Source organism: Rhincodon typus, chromosome 25, assembly GCF_021869965.1.
Source record: "Rhincodon typus isolate 14 chromosome 25, sRhiTyp1.1, whole genome shotgun sequence".
NCBI lineage: Eukaryota > Metazoa > Chordata > Chondrichthyes > Orectolobiformes > Rhincodontidae > Rhincodon > Rhincodon typus.
This window is the reverse complement of record NC_063356.1, coordinates 14,955,569-14,973,555: the sequence shown is the minus strand read 5'-3', so window position 1 is coordinate 14,973,555 and position 17,987 is coordinate 14,955,569. Positions and strand designations below refer to the sequence as shown.

At 40.2% G+C, this 17,987-nt stretch overlaps 1 protein-coding gene across 9 annotated transcripts in view; it reads right to left on the bottom strand.

Annotated features, from left to right (window-relative positions):
- Nucleotides 1-17,986, bottom strand: part of LOC109926784 (acidic mammalian chitinase-like) — a 37,869-nt gene extending 19,883 nt beyond the window's left edge. For 4 of the 9 annotated variants that reach the window (XM_048612155.1, XM_048612158.1, XM_048612161.1 and 1 more), the window contains exons 1-4: nt 17,962-17,986; nt 8,057-8,179; nt 7,815-7,847; nt 4,345-4,552 (exon numbers count right to left, since the gene is read on the bottom strand). In XM_048612155.1, coding sequence (XP_048468112.1) covers nt 4,345-4,552; nt 7,815-7,847; nt 8,057-8,081 — 266 coding nt within the window. In that variant the 5' untranslated portion in view covers nt 8,082-8,179; nt 17,962-17,986. Of the gene's footprint in view, nt 1-4,344; nt 4,553-7,814; nt 7,848-8,056; nt 8,180-8,410; nt 8,860-13,423; nt 13,475-17,684 lie in introns of those variants that run through there. The other 5 variants (XM_048612157.1, XM_048612156.1, XM_048612154.1 and 2 more) reach the window with 5 other exon arrangements.
- Between the last annotated feature and the right edge of the window lies 1 nt (nt 17,987).

The window sequence follows — 17,987 nt, the reverse complement described above, 5'->3', positions numbered from 1 at the left end:
CTCTGCTGTCTGTACCTGACTTATGCTCTTTTCTTATTCTTGACTAAAACCTTAATTTCTGTCATCATCCAGTCATACAACTACCGGCCTTGCCCTTCGTCCTAACAGGAACATACTGTCTCTGGACTCTCGTTATCTCATTTTTGAAGGCTTCCCATTTTTCAGCTGTCCGTTTACCTGCGAACATCTACCCCCAATGAACTTTTGAAAGTTTTTGCCTAATACTGTCAAAATTGGCCTTCCTCCAGTTTAGAATGTTAACTTTTAGAACTGGTCTATACTTTTCCATCACAACAGAATTATGGTCACTGGTCCCCAAAGTATTCCCCACTGATACCTCAGTCACCTGCCCTGCCTTATTTCCCAAGAGTAGGCCAAGTTTGGAACCTTCTCTAGTAGGAGGTACATCCCCATACTGAATCAGAATATTTTCTTGCACACACTTAACAAATTTCTCACCATCCAACCCTTAACACTATGGCAGTCCCAGTCTCTGTTTGGAAAGTTAAAATCCCCTCACATAACCACACTATTTTTCTTACAGATAATTGAGACCTCCTTACAAATTTGCTTCTCAATTTCCAGTTGACTATTGGTGAGTCTATAGTACAATCCCAATACAGTGACCACTCCTTTCTTATTTTTCAGTTCCACCCAAATAGCCTCTCTGGATGTACTTCCCTAAGTACAGCTGTAATGTTATCCCTAATCAAAAATTCCACTCCCCCTCCTCTCTTGCCACCCCTTCCTATAGCATCTATAGCCTGGAACATTAAGCTGCCAGTCCTGTCCACCCCGAGCCATGTCTCGGTAATCGCTATGATATCCCAGTCCCATGTTCCCAACCGTGTCCTGATTTCATCTGCCTTACCTATTAGGTCTCTTGCATTCAAATAAATGCAGTTTAATTTATCAGTCCTACCTCGTTCTCTGCATTGTTCCTGCCTGCCCTGTCTGTTTGACTTACTCCTTTTCCCAACTGCGCCAGTCTCAGACTTATCAGTTTCCTCACTACCTCCCTGGGTCCCCCCAACACCCATCCGCCTTACTGGTTTAAATCCTCCCGAGCTACTCGAGCAAATCTTGCTTGGAACCTGGTGTACCCCTCGTTACATTAGAGCCGGTCTCCGTACCAGAAACCTGGCTGTCAGTGCTATGTTCTCAAGAGACCATCAGCCCCTACATTTTCTAAAACAGTGTATTTGTTTGAGATAGGATAGCCACAGGGTACTCCTGTACTACCTGCCTCCATTTTCTCCCTCTCCTGGAGGTCACCATCTACTTGACTGTATCTTCACTTTATCTCCCTTCCTGCAACTGCCATCCATCACACCCCCAACCCCCTGTAAGTTCCTCATTGCCTCTAACTGCTGCTCCAACCAATCTATGTCATCTGATAGGATTTGCAACCAAACACACTTCCTGCAGACATAATCATCAGTAACATGGAAACTGTCCCTAACAAAATAGAATCAGGAAACAGGCCATTTGGCCCGATAAGTCCACACCAACTCTCTGAAGAGTATCCCACCTAGACTCACCAACCCCCCCAACCTTATCCCTGTATTACCATGGCTAATCCACCTAACCTACACATCTTCAGACTGTGGGAAAAAACCAGAGCACCCAGAGGAAACCCATGCAGACTTGGGGAGAATGTGCAAACTCCACACAGACAGTTGCCCAAGGCTGGAATTGAACCTGGGTCTCTGGTGCTGTGAGGCAGTCATGCTAGCGTCTGAGCCACATTCCTCCCAGGAAGAGTATGTCACTCTACTAAAGGCCATTTTTGCAGCTTAACAATCTACAGACCCAGAAAATAGCATAGTCTCACTGCTCTAAATACACAGTTGCAGGCTAACTTAATACCTATGTTTATTTATTTTTAAAGTTTAATCAAGAGATCTCAATAAAAACATATAATCATAAATGAACCCACTCTACTCACTATTGTAGATATCCAAAAAAAAACCCAGTAAGGTTACACTTAAAAACTAGTCACTTAGCTGCTCCCCTGCTGTGAGCTCCCCCACACAGGCTTCTCCAAGGTCAGCTGTGAATTTCCCTGTTTGTTAATTTTTCTTAGATGAAATCTGATGTCCAGAGATAGTTGAACTGCCCATAATCTCTGGACTGTTTGAACATTACCTGCAGGACTGACTTTTCTAATCCTCTCTCTACAAGGACAAGGATTCCCAATTTCTGGTGGGACCAAGTACCTGACTGACTGTGGCCATGAACTGGACTGGAGTAGGATAAGCTGGTTGATTGGCTGTGATAGTACCCCTGACTGACAATGGTCCCCCTTCAGCTCACTAAGGACTGCTGACCTCTGACTTTTTACATATGACTGTTTGCCCGAGACACATGAAGTGTGTTCGCCAAATGCTGCAGTTGTAACATTGATGTGGCATGGTGCTGTACTGTGATATGTCCAGTCTCCTGACTGTTCAGTGTTCCTCATCATGACAAGCTGTCTCCCCCAACACAACAAAGCAACATCAACCACAGAGACTGGCACATTGTAACTGAGCCTGCGTGCTAAGAAAGCAATGTGTACAACACAGAAGCTGGCAATCTCCAAGTAAGTAGAAGACCAGTGACAGTTGAGAAAAGTATGAAACATCCTTTGTCGATACAAAAGCTGCATGTGCCCCAGTGAGCCAAGTAACTTGTCAGAAAGTTATGTTTACTTTGAAGTAAAGGGCTGAAGTAGTGTCTGGGTTGGTCCAGGAGCAGGTGTGATGATATGAAGCTGGTGGTTTGCTGCTGCTGACTTACGGAGGTGAAGTGTCAAGGCATTATGAAGCATGGATGTTGTTGTGGCTAGGAGAAATATCCAGAGACCTGCAGCTGCTGGGTATTTTATTTTAATTTAATTTTAGCTCTAATTTAATTGTCTGTAATTTGTGTCATCTAGTTTATTCGTGAAAGGGGAGAGTATCAGAAATGGTGCATAAATGAAGAGAGTTGGTGCTTTAATGAGATTCAAATGCATGGAAATATATGCTCAATGGTGAGATTTTGAAGTTGCCAGTCTGAACTCAAGGCTCATGTTCTGGGGATATGGGTTCAAATCCAACCATGGCAGGTGGTGAAATTTGACTTCAATAAACAACTGGAATAAAGAGATGGTCTAAAAGCAACTTGTATTCACTTTCAATGTCATAAAAGCCTACCAGCTCTGCCAACCTTACATAGTCTGACTCCAGAACCACAGCAATTTGGTTGACTGCCATTTGGGCAATAAATGTTGACTGAGTCAGTGTTGCCCACATCCCATGAACAAAATTTAAAAACAAAAACTCCATAATCAGCTCTGGAATACAAGCTACTTCACATCTGTCATATTAGTACCCTGAACTGTAAGTATGCAATTACGCAGAATGTAACCTTCTCTTTGGGGGAATAGGGAGGTGGGGGCTGTCTTTTTAGCTTACTGGCAGAATGTTACTCCTGCAATGTAGCATGAAAGTGTTGGATGATCAGATCAGCCACAATCCTATTGAATGGCAGAACAGACTGTGCGGGATTATTCCTTGCCTGCAGCATCTGAAGTGGTTTGGCTGGGCTTTAAATGTGGTTCTGGTGGCAAGGATGCAAGAAGATTCCAGCAGTGAAGGGCTCTTCTGCCTCTCCCACCATGTGATTGCCAAAAGCCCTGTTGACTACATAATGAGGGGAAGCAGGAAGATTGTGTGAGAAAGGTGACTATGAGCCATGGTGGATCAGACACTATGGAGCTCACTCAACAAAATACTAAGTGAGTATTCTGCCCTCTGTTTCTCTGTCCCCAAATGCTGCCAGATCTGCAGGGTATATCTAGAATTTTGTGTTGTATTTATTCAAACAAAAATATATCAGGCTTAAAGAAAGATCTGACTGACAGCAACAATTGCAATATTTCCTAAATTAGCAGCACACCAATACAGTAAAACTGAGAGATTAAAATTAAAATGTATAATTTAGCCTGTATAAAGACCATGGTTTAATTGAGTAGTGTTTGAACTGTGGAAATATATTGTATTTGGCATCATTGTAATTTATTTCTGTGAGAGTTGAAATCTGCATAGCTGGATTATCATGATGGATACTATAAAAAAATTTCTATGGAGTAATTTCTTCTAATTATTTTAGATTCATTTCTGTATAGTGCAGTAAATCTTAAGCAAATTTAATTTTAAACTGGTGATATTCACATGTATGATTTTCCAAAACTGATTTCCCATTTTGAAGAGTATGATTTCATTACTCTGATAATGTTTTATGAAGAACCTTTATGATGGAATGCAAAATTATGTTTAAAAAAGCACTTCAGAGATATTTGAACCAAAATAAACTCACCGCTTTTTAAGACTGTTAAATGAGATGTAAAGATCTTCATCTTCCTTTTCCTGAGCAACGATTTGATGGTTATTGCCAATAACAGCAAAAGCAAAAATGAGATGTGTACATAACCTGGGGTTAATGTCTTCTGGTAAGAACTTACAGTCTCTTCTTTTATGGGCCCAGTTTGTGTAGTAACAAACCAACTTGTAGTCCTGGCCTAGAACTGTGGTAGAAAATGTTATTAGTTGCTTATTTCTATAATTAGAATTTATATTTCAAAAAGATGACTTGGAAGTATAAACACTTGAAGTGAAAATGACACCTTTAAAGATCAAAAAATAGCTTAATGTCATGTTTATGTTGTTGCAATGTTGGGTAGAGTATTTGTGGATTGGAAGGCAGGATGTTAGAATTTGATCAAAAACAAAGTTGCTGGAAAAGCTCAGCAGGTCAGGAAGCATCTGTGAAGGAGAAAACAGAGTTAACGTTTTGGGTTCGGTGACCCTTCCTCAGAACTGGACCCAAAACGTTAACTCTGTTTTCTCCTTCACAGATGCTGCCAGCCCTGTTGAGCTTTTCCAGCAACTTTGTTTTTGTTCCTGATTTACAGCATCCGCAGTTCTTCTGGTTTTTTTTAGAATTTGATGTTTGTAAAAAGATAGGGGAGAATGCAGTGTGTGTCCTCTTTGAAAGATGACATGTTTTTTTCTGTGCTTAGAGATTTAAAAAAATGTCTGTGGGCAGCTTGTGGGTTACAGGTGCACATTAAATCTAATAGTTTTGACATCATAGGACCAATCTTACTGTAAGAAATTGATATGTCATCAAGGGTATAAAACAAGAGGGCATTTAAAAAGCAATGTGAGAGCAACTGCCATCTGATAGACTTAACAACCATCAGCTCTAAAGAGAAAATCACTGGCTCTCACAGAATTCTCTAAGCTCTCAGAGTAACTGTCATCTAACTGATGGTACATTGGCACTCCTAGTTAATATTCCTGACACAAGAATTCAAAGGTCAGTGCATTCCTGACTGAAGATCAGCAGAGAAGGCACAGAACATTCTGGAAGACGTAACCTGGCAGTAATTTCGAGAGACTAAGTTCTAATTTTTTTTTGGTTTATATATGTGGGACTTGTATTTATTGGAACAGCATACCATTAGAAGCGTGTTTTATTCAGGAATTGCTGATAGCTAGAAGGGAATTGTTTGGTTTGTTAACAGTTCAGTTAATTTGTTCACTGTTAGAGCTAGATAAATAAATTGTTACTTGTTGATTATAGAGTGAGTCTCTGGAATTTATTTCATTTAACCAATCCTTTATAACATATTGGGTGGTGAAAGGCAGGTTAGACCACTTTTTGCACTTCTTTTAATAGATTATAGGGCGATGCAAGCCTTTCTGGATGTTTCGGTTTAGTTATGGGAGGGGGGGAGTGGGTCGACCTCGACTTTATAACAATATAGAATGACTTGAATTTACATAGCACCTTTAGTGAGCACAAAACATTCCAAGGCACCTTGCAGCCAATGAAATACTTTTAAAGTGTAGTCACTGTTGTGATGTCAGAAACCTGGCATTAATTTTCACAGCAAAACACAATATAAGATGATCAGAAATAAAAATAGAAATTGCTGGAAAAAATCAACAGGTCTTCCAGCATCTGTGGACACGAAATGTTCAGTGATCTTTCTTCAGAACTGATTTTAGTGAGGAAATGTTGGTATGTATTGCTGAAAATGGGGTGGGGGTGATGAGGGATGAGGAGTAAGCGATAGTTTGAAATGGAGCCCAGAGATAGAATAAAATAGTTGGGCAGACAAAGGAATGGGTAATGGTCAGCCGTTAGAGAATCAATAGCTGCTAATGGGACCATTAGTGGCTGAAAATATTGTTTGTAGTGGCAGCCCATGTGATGAGTTGGGGTAAGGACATGGGAGAAGGTGTAATGATCAGATTTTTTTGTGATAGTAATTAGAGGATAAGTATTGGCCTGGAGACTGTGAATATCCTCTTGGACTGCTTCAAACTAGTGTCATGGGATCTTTTATGTCTCTTATCTGGTGTGGTTTTATTCCCACATGAGTCTGGGTTCAGGACAGACCTATTGAAGAGATGGCAAGGTCAAGAATCGGCTTCAGCTTCGGGCATTTTTATAGCACTGTTTATTGTACGTTAAGACTAAAAACTACAATAAACAGTAATCAGAGATGTACCAAGCTCTAATCTTACTGTTGAAATACAGTCCCATTAGCTCCAATTGCCTAATGCTAATTGATCACTCCACATGGTTCTCTGCATCAGTTTCTATCTTGTTATCTGATTCCACTCACATTGTACTCTTTATACCCAATGAGGTGCATCTCTGTGACATAATTGCAAGGTTGCTCCAGGATCATAAAACCAACAACATCCACTGAAAGGGAAGAGTGGGCCTCAGATGAATGTCTCATCCAAAAGCTGTCACCACTGATAATTTAGCACTCCCTTGGTGCTGCATGGTTGTATCAGCATGGAGTGATACTTGAACCCTTAACCTTGAGGACTTGAGCACTACCAACTGAGCCACAACTAACAATTTAGATTCCTTCTTGGCTTCAGTGATGGGGGAAAATACTACACAGTGGCATGCAATTAACAGCCCTGTTTTAAAACTGTATAGATAAGGAGTTTCTGTTTGACCTGAACATTCATCTTTGGGTGTCTCTGATTTTAAACAGAAAATACCATGACAAACAATTGGTGTTAGATTAACAAATCATCCCAAAATGATACATTTTAGTGTATTATTTACTGGTGATATCAGTAATCTTCAAATCATTATGGGATAGTTGGAATAGTGACATAAGCAAAACTTACATGCTTGAATAGTAAGAACCATTTATGAGAACACAAGTACACATATTCCATGAATCTGAAATTTTGTATTATTGTTACTTTCTTTTCCAAACTTGAAAAATGAAATAATATTTAAGCTATGTATTTTTCATGATATTAATGAGGCTATATTATGATAGATTTATTTCCAGCATTGTAATGTGTGTTGATAACCTTGCCTTTCCATACATGCAGAGTTTCCTCAGAACTCAAGAAAAATTTTGAAAGAATTTACAGCCCAACCGATTGAGTTTTGTCAGAGTGTATTGAAATTACTTTTTAAATAATCTTTTGTGACACAAATATCACTACAAATGTCAGTATATAGCAAGTGTAATTACATTTAGAAATTGAGTGCTCCTTCATGCAGAAACTTCCCAGAGACAACAGAACTAACAGTTTCTGAGCAGAATAACATAGTAAGGGAAAACAAATTGCCTGCACTATTCATGAACTTTGAATTTAAGCTTGAAAACGTATTGATGACAATGCTCAGAAATTTACAGATTATGATTTTTAAAAATTAAGCTAACTGTGGGAACATAAAATACAGCTGTCAATTTAATATTTAATGGCAATGAAAGGTTAAAATCTGTTGCTGCTTACCGCTGTACACTTCTAACAGCAGCACAAATCCCACTAAAATAAAAAGGAAAACAAAATTGACATTGCAGCATTTATTGAAGTATATAAATTCTAAATAAATTTAAACACTTTAGTTTGCCTTTGGATATTAAATTGTGTAAAAGTCATAATTTAATATTAATTTACTTTGTCATGAAATATAGTTCTATTTATAAATTACAGTTGAGAAATAGTTAGGCGTAGTAGCTAAGTATTGCCCTTACCAGCCCACAGAAGAATTTTGGCCATCTTGATCTTGTTCACAGAACAATGCTGTTGAGAAGCTTTTATACAGGTGTCTGCTCTAACGGATCAATGTAGAAACTGTATGCACATATCGTACAGCACTGAAAACATCAACATCTTATCAACATTTTATCTGAAGGAAGAAAGCATTGCAGCAGAAATTTCAATAAATTATCGACCAAATAATGATTGTCAGCAAAGCAAATATGAGAGGAAAGTAGAAAGTATTTAAGGTTCAAAGGTACAGGATAACATAAAACTTAGTCAATAAGAGAGCAAACTTCTACCACAAGGCCAGCTCTCTCATTGGCATGCCCTCATTTCAAATTTACCTTGCCTTGGCTAGTCTTCACTGCTCATAACGCTGCTGGTCACTGGATTTGGAATGCACATTTCTAGCATCTGAGACCACTGCACACCTCCTGGGTAAAAGAAACAATGTCTGGCTTCTGATTAACTCTGACCCTCGCCCACTCTCTGAGATCACTGGGCATTCTCCGCCTGTGCCATTCCTCATACTTTATCCCTTGATAAACCTTTGTATTCACTGCCTTTCCACAGCTGAGTCCAAACCTGAACATTGTTTTATGGATGCTAAATGCTGATTTCACACAGTCTACAAATTGTCTTCCTTCCACTACATGGCTTCTTACTCCAGCTGTAGAGTGTGTGTATCATAATGCTCTGTCCTTTGTTTTCAGTCATGGAATAATTAGCTTATTCATTGTCATGTGTTTTTGTTATTAACCATTTATTGGATATGGGTGTCACCGGCTGGATCAGCAGTTAATACCCTTCCCTATATAACCCCAATTCTTCACATCTGTGTGCTTTGGCAGCCTGTTCAGAACTGAACCCATTACTACAATTTCCCTTTTACTCTTTCAGACCATTGTAGTCACTTGCGTACTGTATACCACCCCCACCCCTTTTGACCCAGTCATGACACTTCACTCTCCTTTCCTCTGGTGTTTGCTCTGGGGAACTCCTCAGGCTACTTCGTAGAATCATAGAATCCCTACAGTGTGGAAACAGGCCATTCAGCCCAACCAGAGTATCCCACCCAGGCCCATCCCCCTACCCTTTCCATGTAACCCTGCATTTCCTATGGCTAACCCACCTAACTTACACATCCCTGAACACTATGGGCAATGTAGCACAGCCAATCATCTAACGTGCACATCTTTGGACTGTGGGGAAAACCGGAGCACCCGGAGGAAACCCACCCAGATATGGGGAGAATGTGAAAACTCCTCACAGAGAGTCACCTGAAGGTGGAATCAAACCCAGGTCCCTGGAGCTGTGAGGTAGCAGTGCTAACCACTGAACCACTGTGCCACCCCATAATGTCTTTTCTTTATTCTTTCATGGCATTTGGGTATCGCTGGAGGAGCCTCAATATATTTCCACCCTTGGTTGATGCTGGAATTGAGACACTAAGCCATTTCAATGTTGAGTGAACAGTTATCGGCCTGGTGTCACTTTAATCCAGAGCAGGTAAGGACAGTAAATTTCCTTCCCTAAAGGGCATTAGTGAACTAGAAGACAGTCCACAGCAATCAGTAATTGGTCATAATCAGTGGTAGGCATCTACTTTCACGATGATTTCAATCAGACTGAGATTACTAGTTTAAGAATTAATCGCAACTTTCTGAAGTTACAAATATTTTGCCGCATGTTCAATTGCATCTCAACTTCCTTGCTGTCAGCCTTCATGGATTTCTCCCGTGCAGCAATGTGTTAACCTGGCCCTCAGAAAAGGAACAATGGAAATCCCAACCTCTCCACCACCAAGAGTTTCCTTCTCTGCAGCCATGTCATGCTGAACAGGATAAAGGGAATGGCCAGCAAGCTCTGGCTTGAAGGAGGTAATCCTCTCACATATAGTATGCAGGCTACAGATGATCCTCCCATGCATGACAGTGTGTTGGTTTCTCTGAAGGTTCACGTCTTTGCAGTAGGTTTTGTCAGGGGGCAGCAACCTTCTGGAGCTAGACCTCTTCCCAAACAAAGCAGGTAGCCACAAGTTGACAGTAGCTAATAAGCTTGCCACAGCCCTGAATTTCCTTACTTCCTGCCAGGAACTTGATGGAGCCACAGGTGGAATCCTCATAGAACTGTGGAAAAACTGAAAGATTGGCCACTTTCTGTGCGTGAATCAGCCCATTGTACTTGTGCTGGCTGAGAAATAATTATCCAGCTTAATCTCACTGGCCAGCTCTTGACCATGTCCTTGTAGATTATGTTATCTTAGGTGCATATCCAAATGTATTTTTTATAATGTAGTGAAGGTTTTATCTCTATACTCTCTTTTAAGCAGTAAGTTCCAGACTCCCAACACACTCCTGGTGAAATTACTCCTGAACGTCCCTCTAACCCTTTTAATAATTAGTGTTTCCTGGTTGTTGACATTTTTTGCCAATAGAAATAGGTCTCTCATTCCACATTATCTAGGCCACTCATAACTTTGTAGATGTCAATTAAATCTTCCCTCAGCTTGGGTGAATTAAGATAGTGGCAAAGACTTTTGGGTGCAGTTGTGTTCACGGAGAGTGAAAGATCGGTTATGGAAAGTGAGTTTGGGTTTATAAATATATAGACCATGACCACTTCCATCTAGAAGGACAAGGGCATCAGACATATGGGAACACTACCACCTCCAAGCTCCCCTCCAAATCAATCACCTTCCTGACTTGGAAATATACGACTGTTCCTTCACTGTCGCTAGGTCAAAATCCTGGAATTCCCTCCCTAACAGCATTGTGGGTCAACCCACTGCAGGAGGACTGCAGTTCACCACCACCTTCTCAAGGGCAACTAGGGATGGGCAAGAAATGCTGGCCAGCCAGCAAAGCCCACATCCCACAAATGAATAGAAAAAAAGATGAAGGTTGCAGCAGTGGATGGGCTGAGACAAGGATGGAAGCAAGTAATACTGCTGAGATGACAGTAGATGACATTTATGGTGGAGATGATTTGAGGCTGTGAATAAACCATTCCTTAAACTACTCTTTTCAATTCTTTCCAACAATTGCAAGAAGCTCACAGATCTCTATCACTGACACAGAGGTAATTTTAACTCAATTCACTGAATGGGAATCGTACCACAATGTTTGAGTTTAAAACAAGCATTCCACACAAAATGGCTTAATGGCATTATTGCTGGACTATTAATCCAGAGACCCAGGTAATATTCTGGGGCCCCAGGTTTGAATCCCACCACCGCCGATGGTGGAATTTGAATTCAATAAATATCTGGAATTAAAAGTCTAATGATGACCATGCACCATTGCCAATTGTCGAAAAAACACCCATCTGGCTCACGAATGTCCTTTAGGGAAGGAAAGTGCCATCCTTACCTAGTCTGGCCTGCATGTGACTCCAGACCCACAGCAATGTGGTTGAATCTTAACTGACCTCTGGGCAATTAGGGATGAATAATAAATACTGGCCCAGCCAGTGACATCTTCATCCTGTGAATGACAGGTGCAAACCAACATTTTCTGATGATCTGCTTAAGTATAATTGTGTAATTTTAACCTTTGTGAAAACTCTTCAGTGGTACCTCCATCACAATATTACTTACATGGGTATGGAGCTCCTCACTATATAATTATCTGTTTGAATTATCCTATATGCAAGAATATAGTTGTGGCAGGCATATTTTTCTGTATTGAATTTTTAACTTGTCCTTTTGTTGCTGGAAATTGTAAAGTGATTGTCAGTCAATCTTGGTGATTATTAAACCTGCTACACACATTGAGTTAGTAAGTCTTAGTTCCTTTGGCTGTGTGGAGAAAAATAAATAAACAGATTTCAGACAGACTCTGCTCCACAACAAACAAGGTCACTTTGCCATGAACATTGATCATTTTTATTTCCTCAGTGTCAGCAACATCCCATGATATTCTCATTTGAGATATTTAACCATGAACCAATAGACTTTGCATCTTGGTGTAAATACTATGAAGGCAGGGACAGTCTGACATTTTAACAAGCATGTAGCCAACATACACATTGTCAAAAAAAAAACAAAATTACATCAATTCTCTTTCAGTGCAGTTACAGTGCAATTTAAAGCTGCTGAATGACTGAAAACCCAAAATATATATTGTTTAGCTTGTTCTTGACGTATTTTACTATTCAAAATAGCATAGGTATTGTCTTCCGTGCACTGACCTGAAGGCTATAAATCATACAAATGATGTGACTTTTTATAAACATGAGCTAAAAACATCACTTGGTGGGTACCGTTGTGTCAGACCATCTATAATTTTGAATAATGGTGAATTATAATATCCAAATTAAGATTTTTAATTGCTCATGCTGGGGCTACGAAATGTAGTTACATACCTGACGAGAAGTAATGTGCTAAGTATTTCAAATCATGCCTGCGATATTTGAGGTTCCTGTTCCTACAGCTGATAATGTCCTCAGGTTCTTATTTATGTTATGAACAAGCATTAAGGTTTATGCCAGACCAAAGTTAATTTGCCTTGTTAAATTAGGGCACATAAGAATCTTGTTACAAAATGATTTTGTTCCTATGTCTCCAACAGTACAGAAAGTTTCATCCATTTAATTAGTAGAAATTTCTGGTGAATTTAGAAGTGCAAATCTGTGTCCAAAATAAAAGTTCTCATGCTATCCTCTTTGGAGAGGCATCTATTAAAACACATACAGTATTAGCATACAAGTCCATTCAGCATTTATGTACTAATATTGTTAAAAATTCTAAGATGGTGCTTTGTAAAATATTCACTGATTGGGTTAGCATTATGATGTTGTTTTTGACAATTCAGTTCCTAAGTATGCAGGAATTTAATATGCAGTTTCAATTTCAATATGGACCCACTTTGTCACTTCCTGATTATTGTTTTCAAATAATGCTTTACTTTCACTTAACTTTAGAGCTGTGTCTTTTGACAGACTTTAAACTATGTGGTAAAATTAGATGGCTTTTACTACATAAATTACATTATTTTATTCCCAAATCAAACTTGACATATGCCTTCTTTATTATAAAACAAAAACTGATCAACATCAGGAAGATACTACACGCCCCCACTCATCACACTACCCTACATCAGGAGCACGTCGGAACTAACCACAAGACTCCTACGACCGCTGGGCATCAGAGTGGCACACAAGCCCACATCAACCCTAAGGCAACTGCTCACCCGAACTAAAGACCCACTCCCTGCCATGGACAGGAACAATGTCATCTATAAAATCCCCTGCAGAGACTGTGAGAAACAATACATTGGACAAACAGGAAGGAAACTAACAACAAGGGGACACGAACACCAACTGGCTACAAAAAGACACGACCAATACTCACTCACCTCAATCCACATGGATAAGGAGAACCACCAATTCGACTGGGACAACATCACAATGCTGGGACAAGCTAAGCAGAGACAGGCGCGGGAATTCCTAGAAGTCTGGCACTCCATGAAGAAAGCCATTAATAAACACATAGAACTCGACCCCATATACACTCCACTATGAAGGAAAACCGGAAGTGAGGCAATCCAGCTCAACGGACTCCAGAGTTTAAAAACACTGATGCTTCATCGGAGGCTGCACTGATGATGTTATCCAACACGGTAATGAATCATCTGCGGAACAACAAACCAGCTCGGTGAGCTAACCAACCTCAACACCCACAACCTGAGCTACAAATCTACTCCAAAACCTTAAAAACTGACCATAACATTTTATCGAAACCATTTAAAAGAGAAAATCTTGCAAATAACTGGAAGCAAAAACTCATAATGGAACCTTATAGGCATCTCAATGTGGAGGCAATAGTGTGATATGTGACAGAATTGGAAAAGAAGTTTGATGAGACACATCTCAACATCTGTAGCATCGTGAGATTCTTGCTTGTTGGTGGCCTAACCTCCCTTGCTTATATTCAGTTTTCTCTCTTACCAAACACACTGAACAAGTTAAGTGTTGAGAAAACCTGACATGGAAACCTGACAGATACAGCTTGCTGCTTGCTCCGAAGGACCTCCATGCTGTATGGGACCAAACTACATCACATGGCATGATCCATAACACAAGCTACATGGGCCCTTTGTGCACAGACATTGGCATCCAGCATTCATCATCTCCTCACAACCATTGTGTCACCTGTCTGATGCACACATAGGCTGTTTAGGAAGCACAGACTTGCATTGCAGGCTGCACTACTGACTAGCATTGAAAAACTGCAGCAGGGACGCTTTGTATGCATACAAAATAAAATGCATACATTTGGGTCTCAGTCTGTGCCAGGAATTTAATTCAAAACTCAGCACTCTCAAATATAACATAAGTACAGGTTTCTCACTGCACAGCTCCAACTATGTACAACTTTGTAAATTTAAGTAGAAAATTATTCAGAAAGAATGTGGAAGAATGAGCGAAATATCAGAGCAAAGGAGACCTGCCTGTGCAAAGATTCAACACACTTATGATTCTCCCTTCCAATTTGTCTTTTAAATGCAGCACTAAAACATTATCAAATAAAGTTTAGAATGAGCATGCTGAGTGTTCAAAGAAATAGCACTGGCCAGAAAAGAATCCTGGTTTCAAAAAGGGAATAAAGAGGTTTAATGAATTCTCTGTTTACAATCTTGTCCCATCATCAGATTTGCCACTATGGCAGCCACCAAAGAAACTCGGTCAAAATTCATTGATTCTGTAATCATCTTTCTGTGGAAATATAGGTTTGATGGTTTAGACCTGGAATGGATGTACCCTGCTTTTCGAGACAATCCAGCGAAAGAAAAACAAGACTATACACTCTTGCTCAAGGTGAAATATCTAAGGCTACCATCGTTAACTGAACATTTTGTAAAAACCATTTATCAATGACAAGTAATGTATCTCCAATTACCAAATGACACTGAAAATGTTGCTGGCATATTTAGTACAGCTAGGATCATACTGTATTCATGCACAACAAATCGTCTGCTCTCCCACGGTTAGGTTTTTTTTAAGTGCCATAAAATGCCCATAAATGTAGACCACCAAAAGTTGTAATCACAGGATTTATGTTCAGAAGAATGATTTCTCATCATTGACAACTGTTCATTCTGATAGGAATTGTACGAGGCCTTTACAGAAGAAGAAAAATGTTCTACAAAGGACAGATTCCTGCTTATGGCTCAGATGAGCGGTAATATATATGACGTTGCTGCTGCTTACGAAATACCTGAGATTTCAAAGTGAGTACAAATTGTGGAAAGATTAGTTCTTACAAGATTTGGAAAAGCCCTCATTATGGATCATTTTCAACCTCATAAACAAATCATTTGAAGGAGTTTTATTGACATTATGATGACATGCTGAAGATTTGAACATTGTTAATTTTGAATATGGTGGCTTTGCACGTACTCCCAATCATGTTTCAAACAGGCAGTGAAAAAGTGAAAAAATTGGAACCATAGAGATATGTATAGGTCCAAAGGATCTCAATAAAGCTTTGAAGAGGTCTCACTACTTCATGTCACACATTGAAGAAAGTTTGCCACAAAATGCCAAGGCGAACTACCAAGGTGTGAAGTATGGCTACTAGCAAATTAATCCAGATGAAAACAGTTGCTATTTAATTCAATTCTGGAGACAATTTGGGAGAATGATTCAATAATTGCCATTCAAATTTGAAACCAAAATCACCTCCACTACAATAGTCAATGGATTAAATCGTTTTCTTGAGAAAAGGCTTCAGACTCCAAATAGTGCTTCCATGTGATGGTGTCACAGTTCCATGTCAGCGGTGCCTCTAAGTGGGTCGCTATGACTTACTCCTTGGTTCACACCTGGATCTTATGTCCCTGGATATCCTGCTCTGTTGCCCTGATTGGATGCTTTGCCCATTTCTGCTAGTGGCTGGCATCCCTTGAACGGACAATAATTGGCCATCGGATAAATTATTGGGTGCCTTTCAAAGATGAGTGGTTAGGAGTCACAATTCACACATTTCCAGTTCAGATACCCACCCACTGCTGAAGTGTAAAATCCAGTCCCGAAACCAGCCTTGGTTCCAATAGCCAAAGAAGTGATATAAACCTGGAGTTTTGCCTGGGAATTAGTGTTCAAAAATTGATATTATAAAACCAGTAATACTGGACAATGAATGATGGTTAACCATCAAAAAGAAGTTCAAACTGTAATGTTTCATGGATTTTTTTTCTTCAACAGGTATCTGGACCTTATCTCCGTGATGTCTTTTTTTTATAGTGGGCCACGGAATAAATTCACTGCCCACAATAGCCCTCTGTATTCTGGTCAATTTAAACTTGATGTTGTATGTGTGCAGAAAGTGATATCTAAATTTTATTATTTTCATTATCACTATTATTTTATTAATATATTATGAGAACATTTTTTGGCTGGTAAAACCGCCATAAAGACATCACACTAAATTATCTTACAGAATTTTACTTTACAATACTGGTTAAACCATGGTACACCAGCAGAGAAACTACTTCCTGGATTTCCAGCCTTTGGGAATACCTACATTCTTAAAACCTCCAATAATGGTCTCGGTGCTCCAGTATCTGGAGTTGGTGATGCTGGTCCATACAGTGGCATAAAAGGATTCAAGATGTACAATGAGGTAATTACATGAAAATGTTATTAGATTATCACATGTAAAGTTATCCAAAGATGATCTTAATTGAAAATGATTGATTCATTAATTGATTTTAAATCATAGCCACTTATGGAGCTCACTCCATATCCTTTGATGACATTAATCTTCAGAAATCTATTAATCTTAGTCTTGAAATCGCTCAGTGATTGAATTTCCACAGCCCTTGTGGCAAAGAGTTCCAAATATTCAGTATCCCGGGATTATTAATGACCAGGAACTGAACTGACTAGCCACAGGAATGCTGTGGCTATGAGGGCAGGTCAGAAGCTAGGAATGCTGCAGCAAATAATTTATTTTCTGATTCTCTGTAGTCTGCCCACGATCTACAAAATAAAGTCAAATATGCTTCAACTACCCTGATAAGTGCAGTTCCAATAACACAGAAGAAGTTTCACACCCTCCAAGTCAAAGCAGCCTACTCGATTGGTACCATTTCCACATGCATATCCCCTTCCTCCACCAACATCACACAGTTGCAACTGTATGTACCATCAACAAGATACACTGTGGTGGCACAGTGGTTAACACTTTTGACTCTCAGTACCAAGGACTCAGGTTCAGTTCCAATCTTGGGTGATTGTCTGTGCGGAGTTTGCATGTTCTCTGTGTCTGTGTGGGTTTCTTGTGGATGCTCCGATTTTCTACTACAGGTTAGGTGGTTTGGCTATGTTAGATTGTCTGTAGTGTCTAGGGATGTGCAGGCTAGGTGGGTTAACCATGGTAAATGTGGGGTTATAGGAATAGGAAAGGATGTCCTTTGCAGGATCACTGCAAGCATAATGGGCAGAATGGCCACTTTAGATTTATTTATTTGTAACATGTACTAAGTACAGGAATACATAAATGCAGCGAAAAGTGCACACAGTCGCCATTCACTGGCACTCACTTGGTTACAAAAACCAGAATTAAAAGATTTAACAGAGCCAAAATGTAAGCAAGAAAAGTCTAGATCATACAGTCCCAAGACCCATCTCCACAATGGTGCAGGCGCCACTCCAATTGCTCGGCTGCCGTCACTGCCTCACCGGGCCCCGCTCTCACCGTCACTGCCACACCGGGCCCCGCTCACTCTCACCGGGTCCCGCTCTCACCGGGCCCCGCTCACTCTCACCGTCACTGCCTCACCGGGCCCCGCTCACTCTCACCGTCACTGCCTCACCGGGCCCCGCTCACTCTCACCGTCACTGCCTCACCGGGCCCCGCTCACTCTCACCGGGCCCCGCTCACTCTCACCGTCACTGCCTCACCGGGCCCCGCTC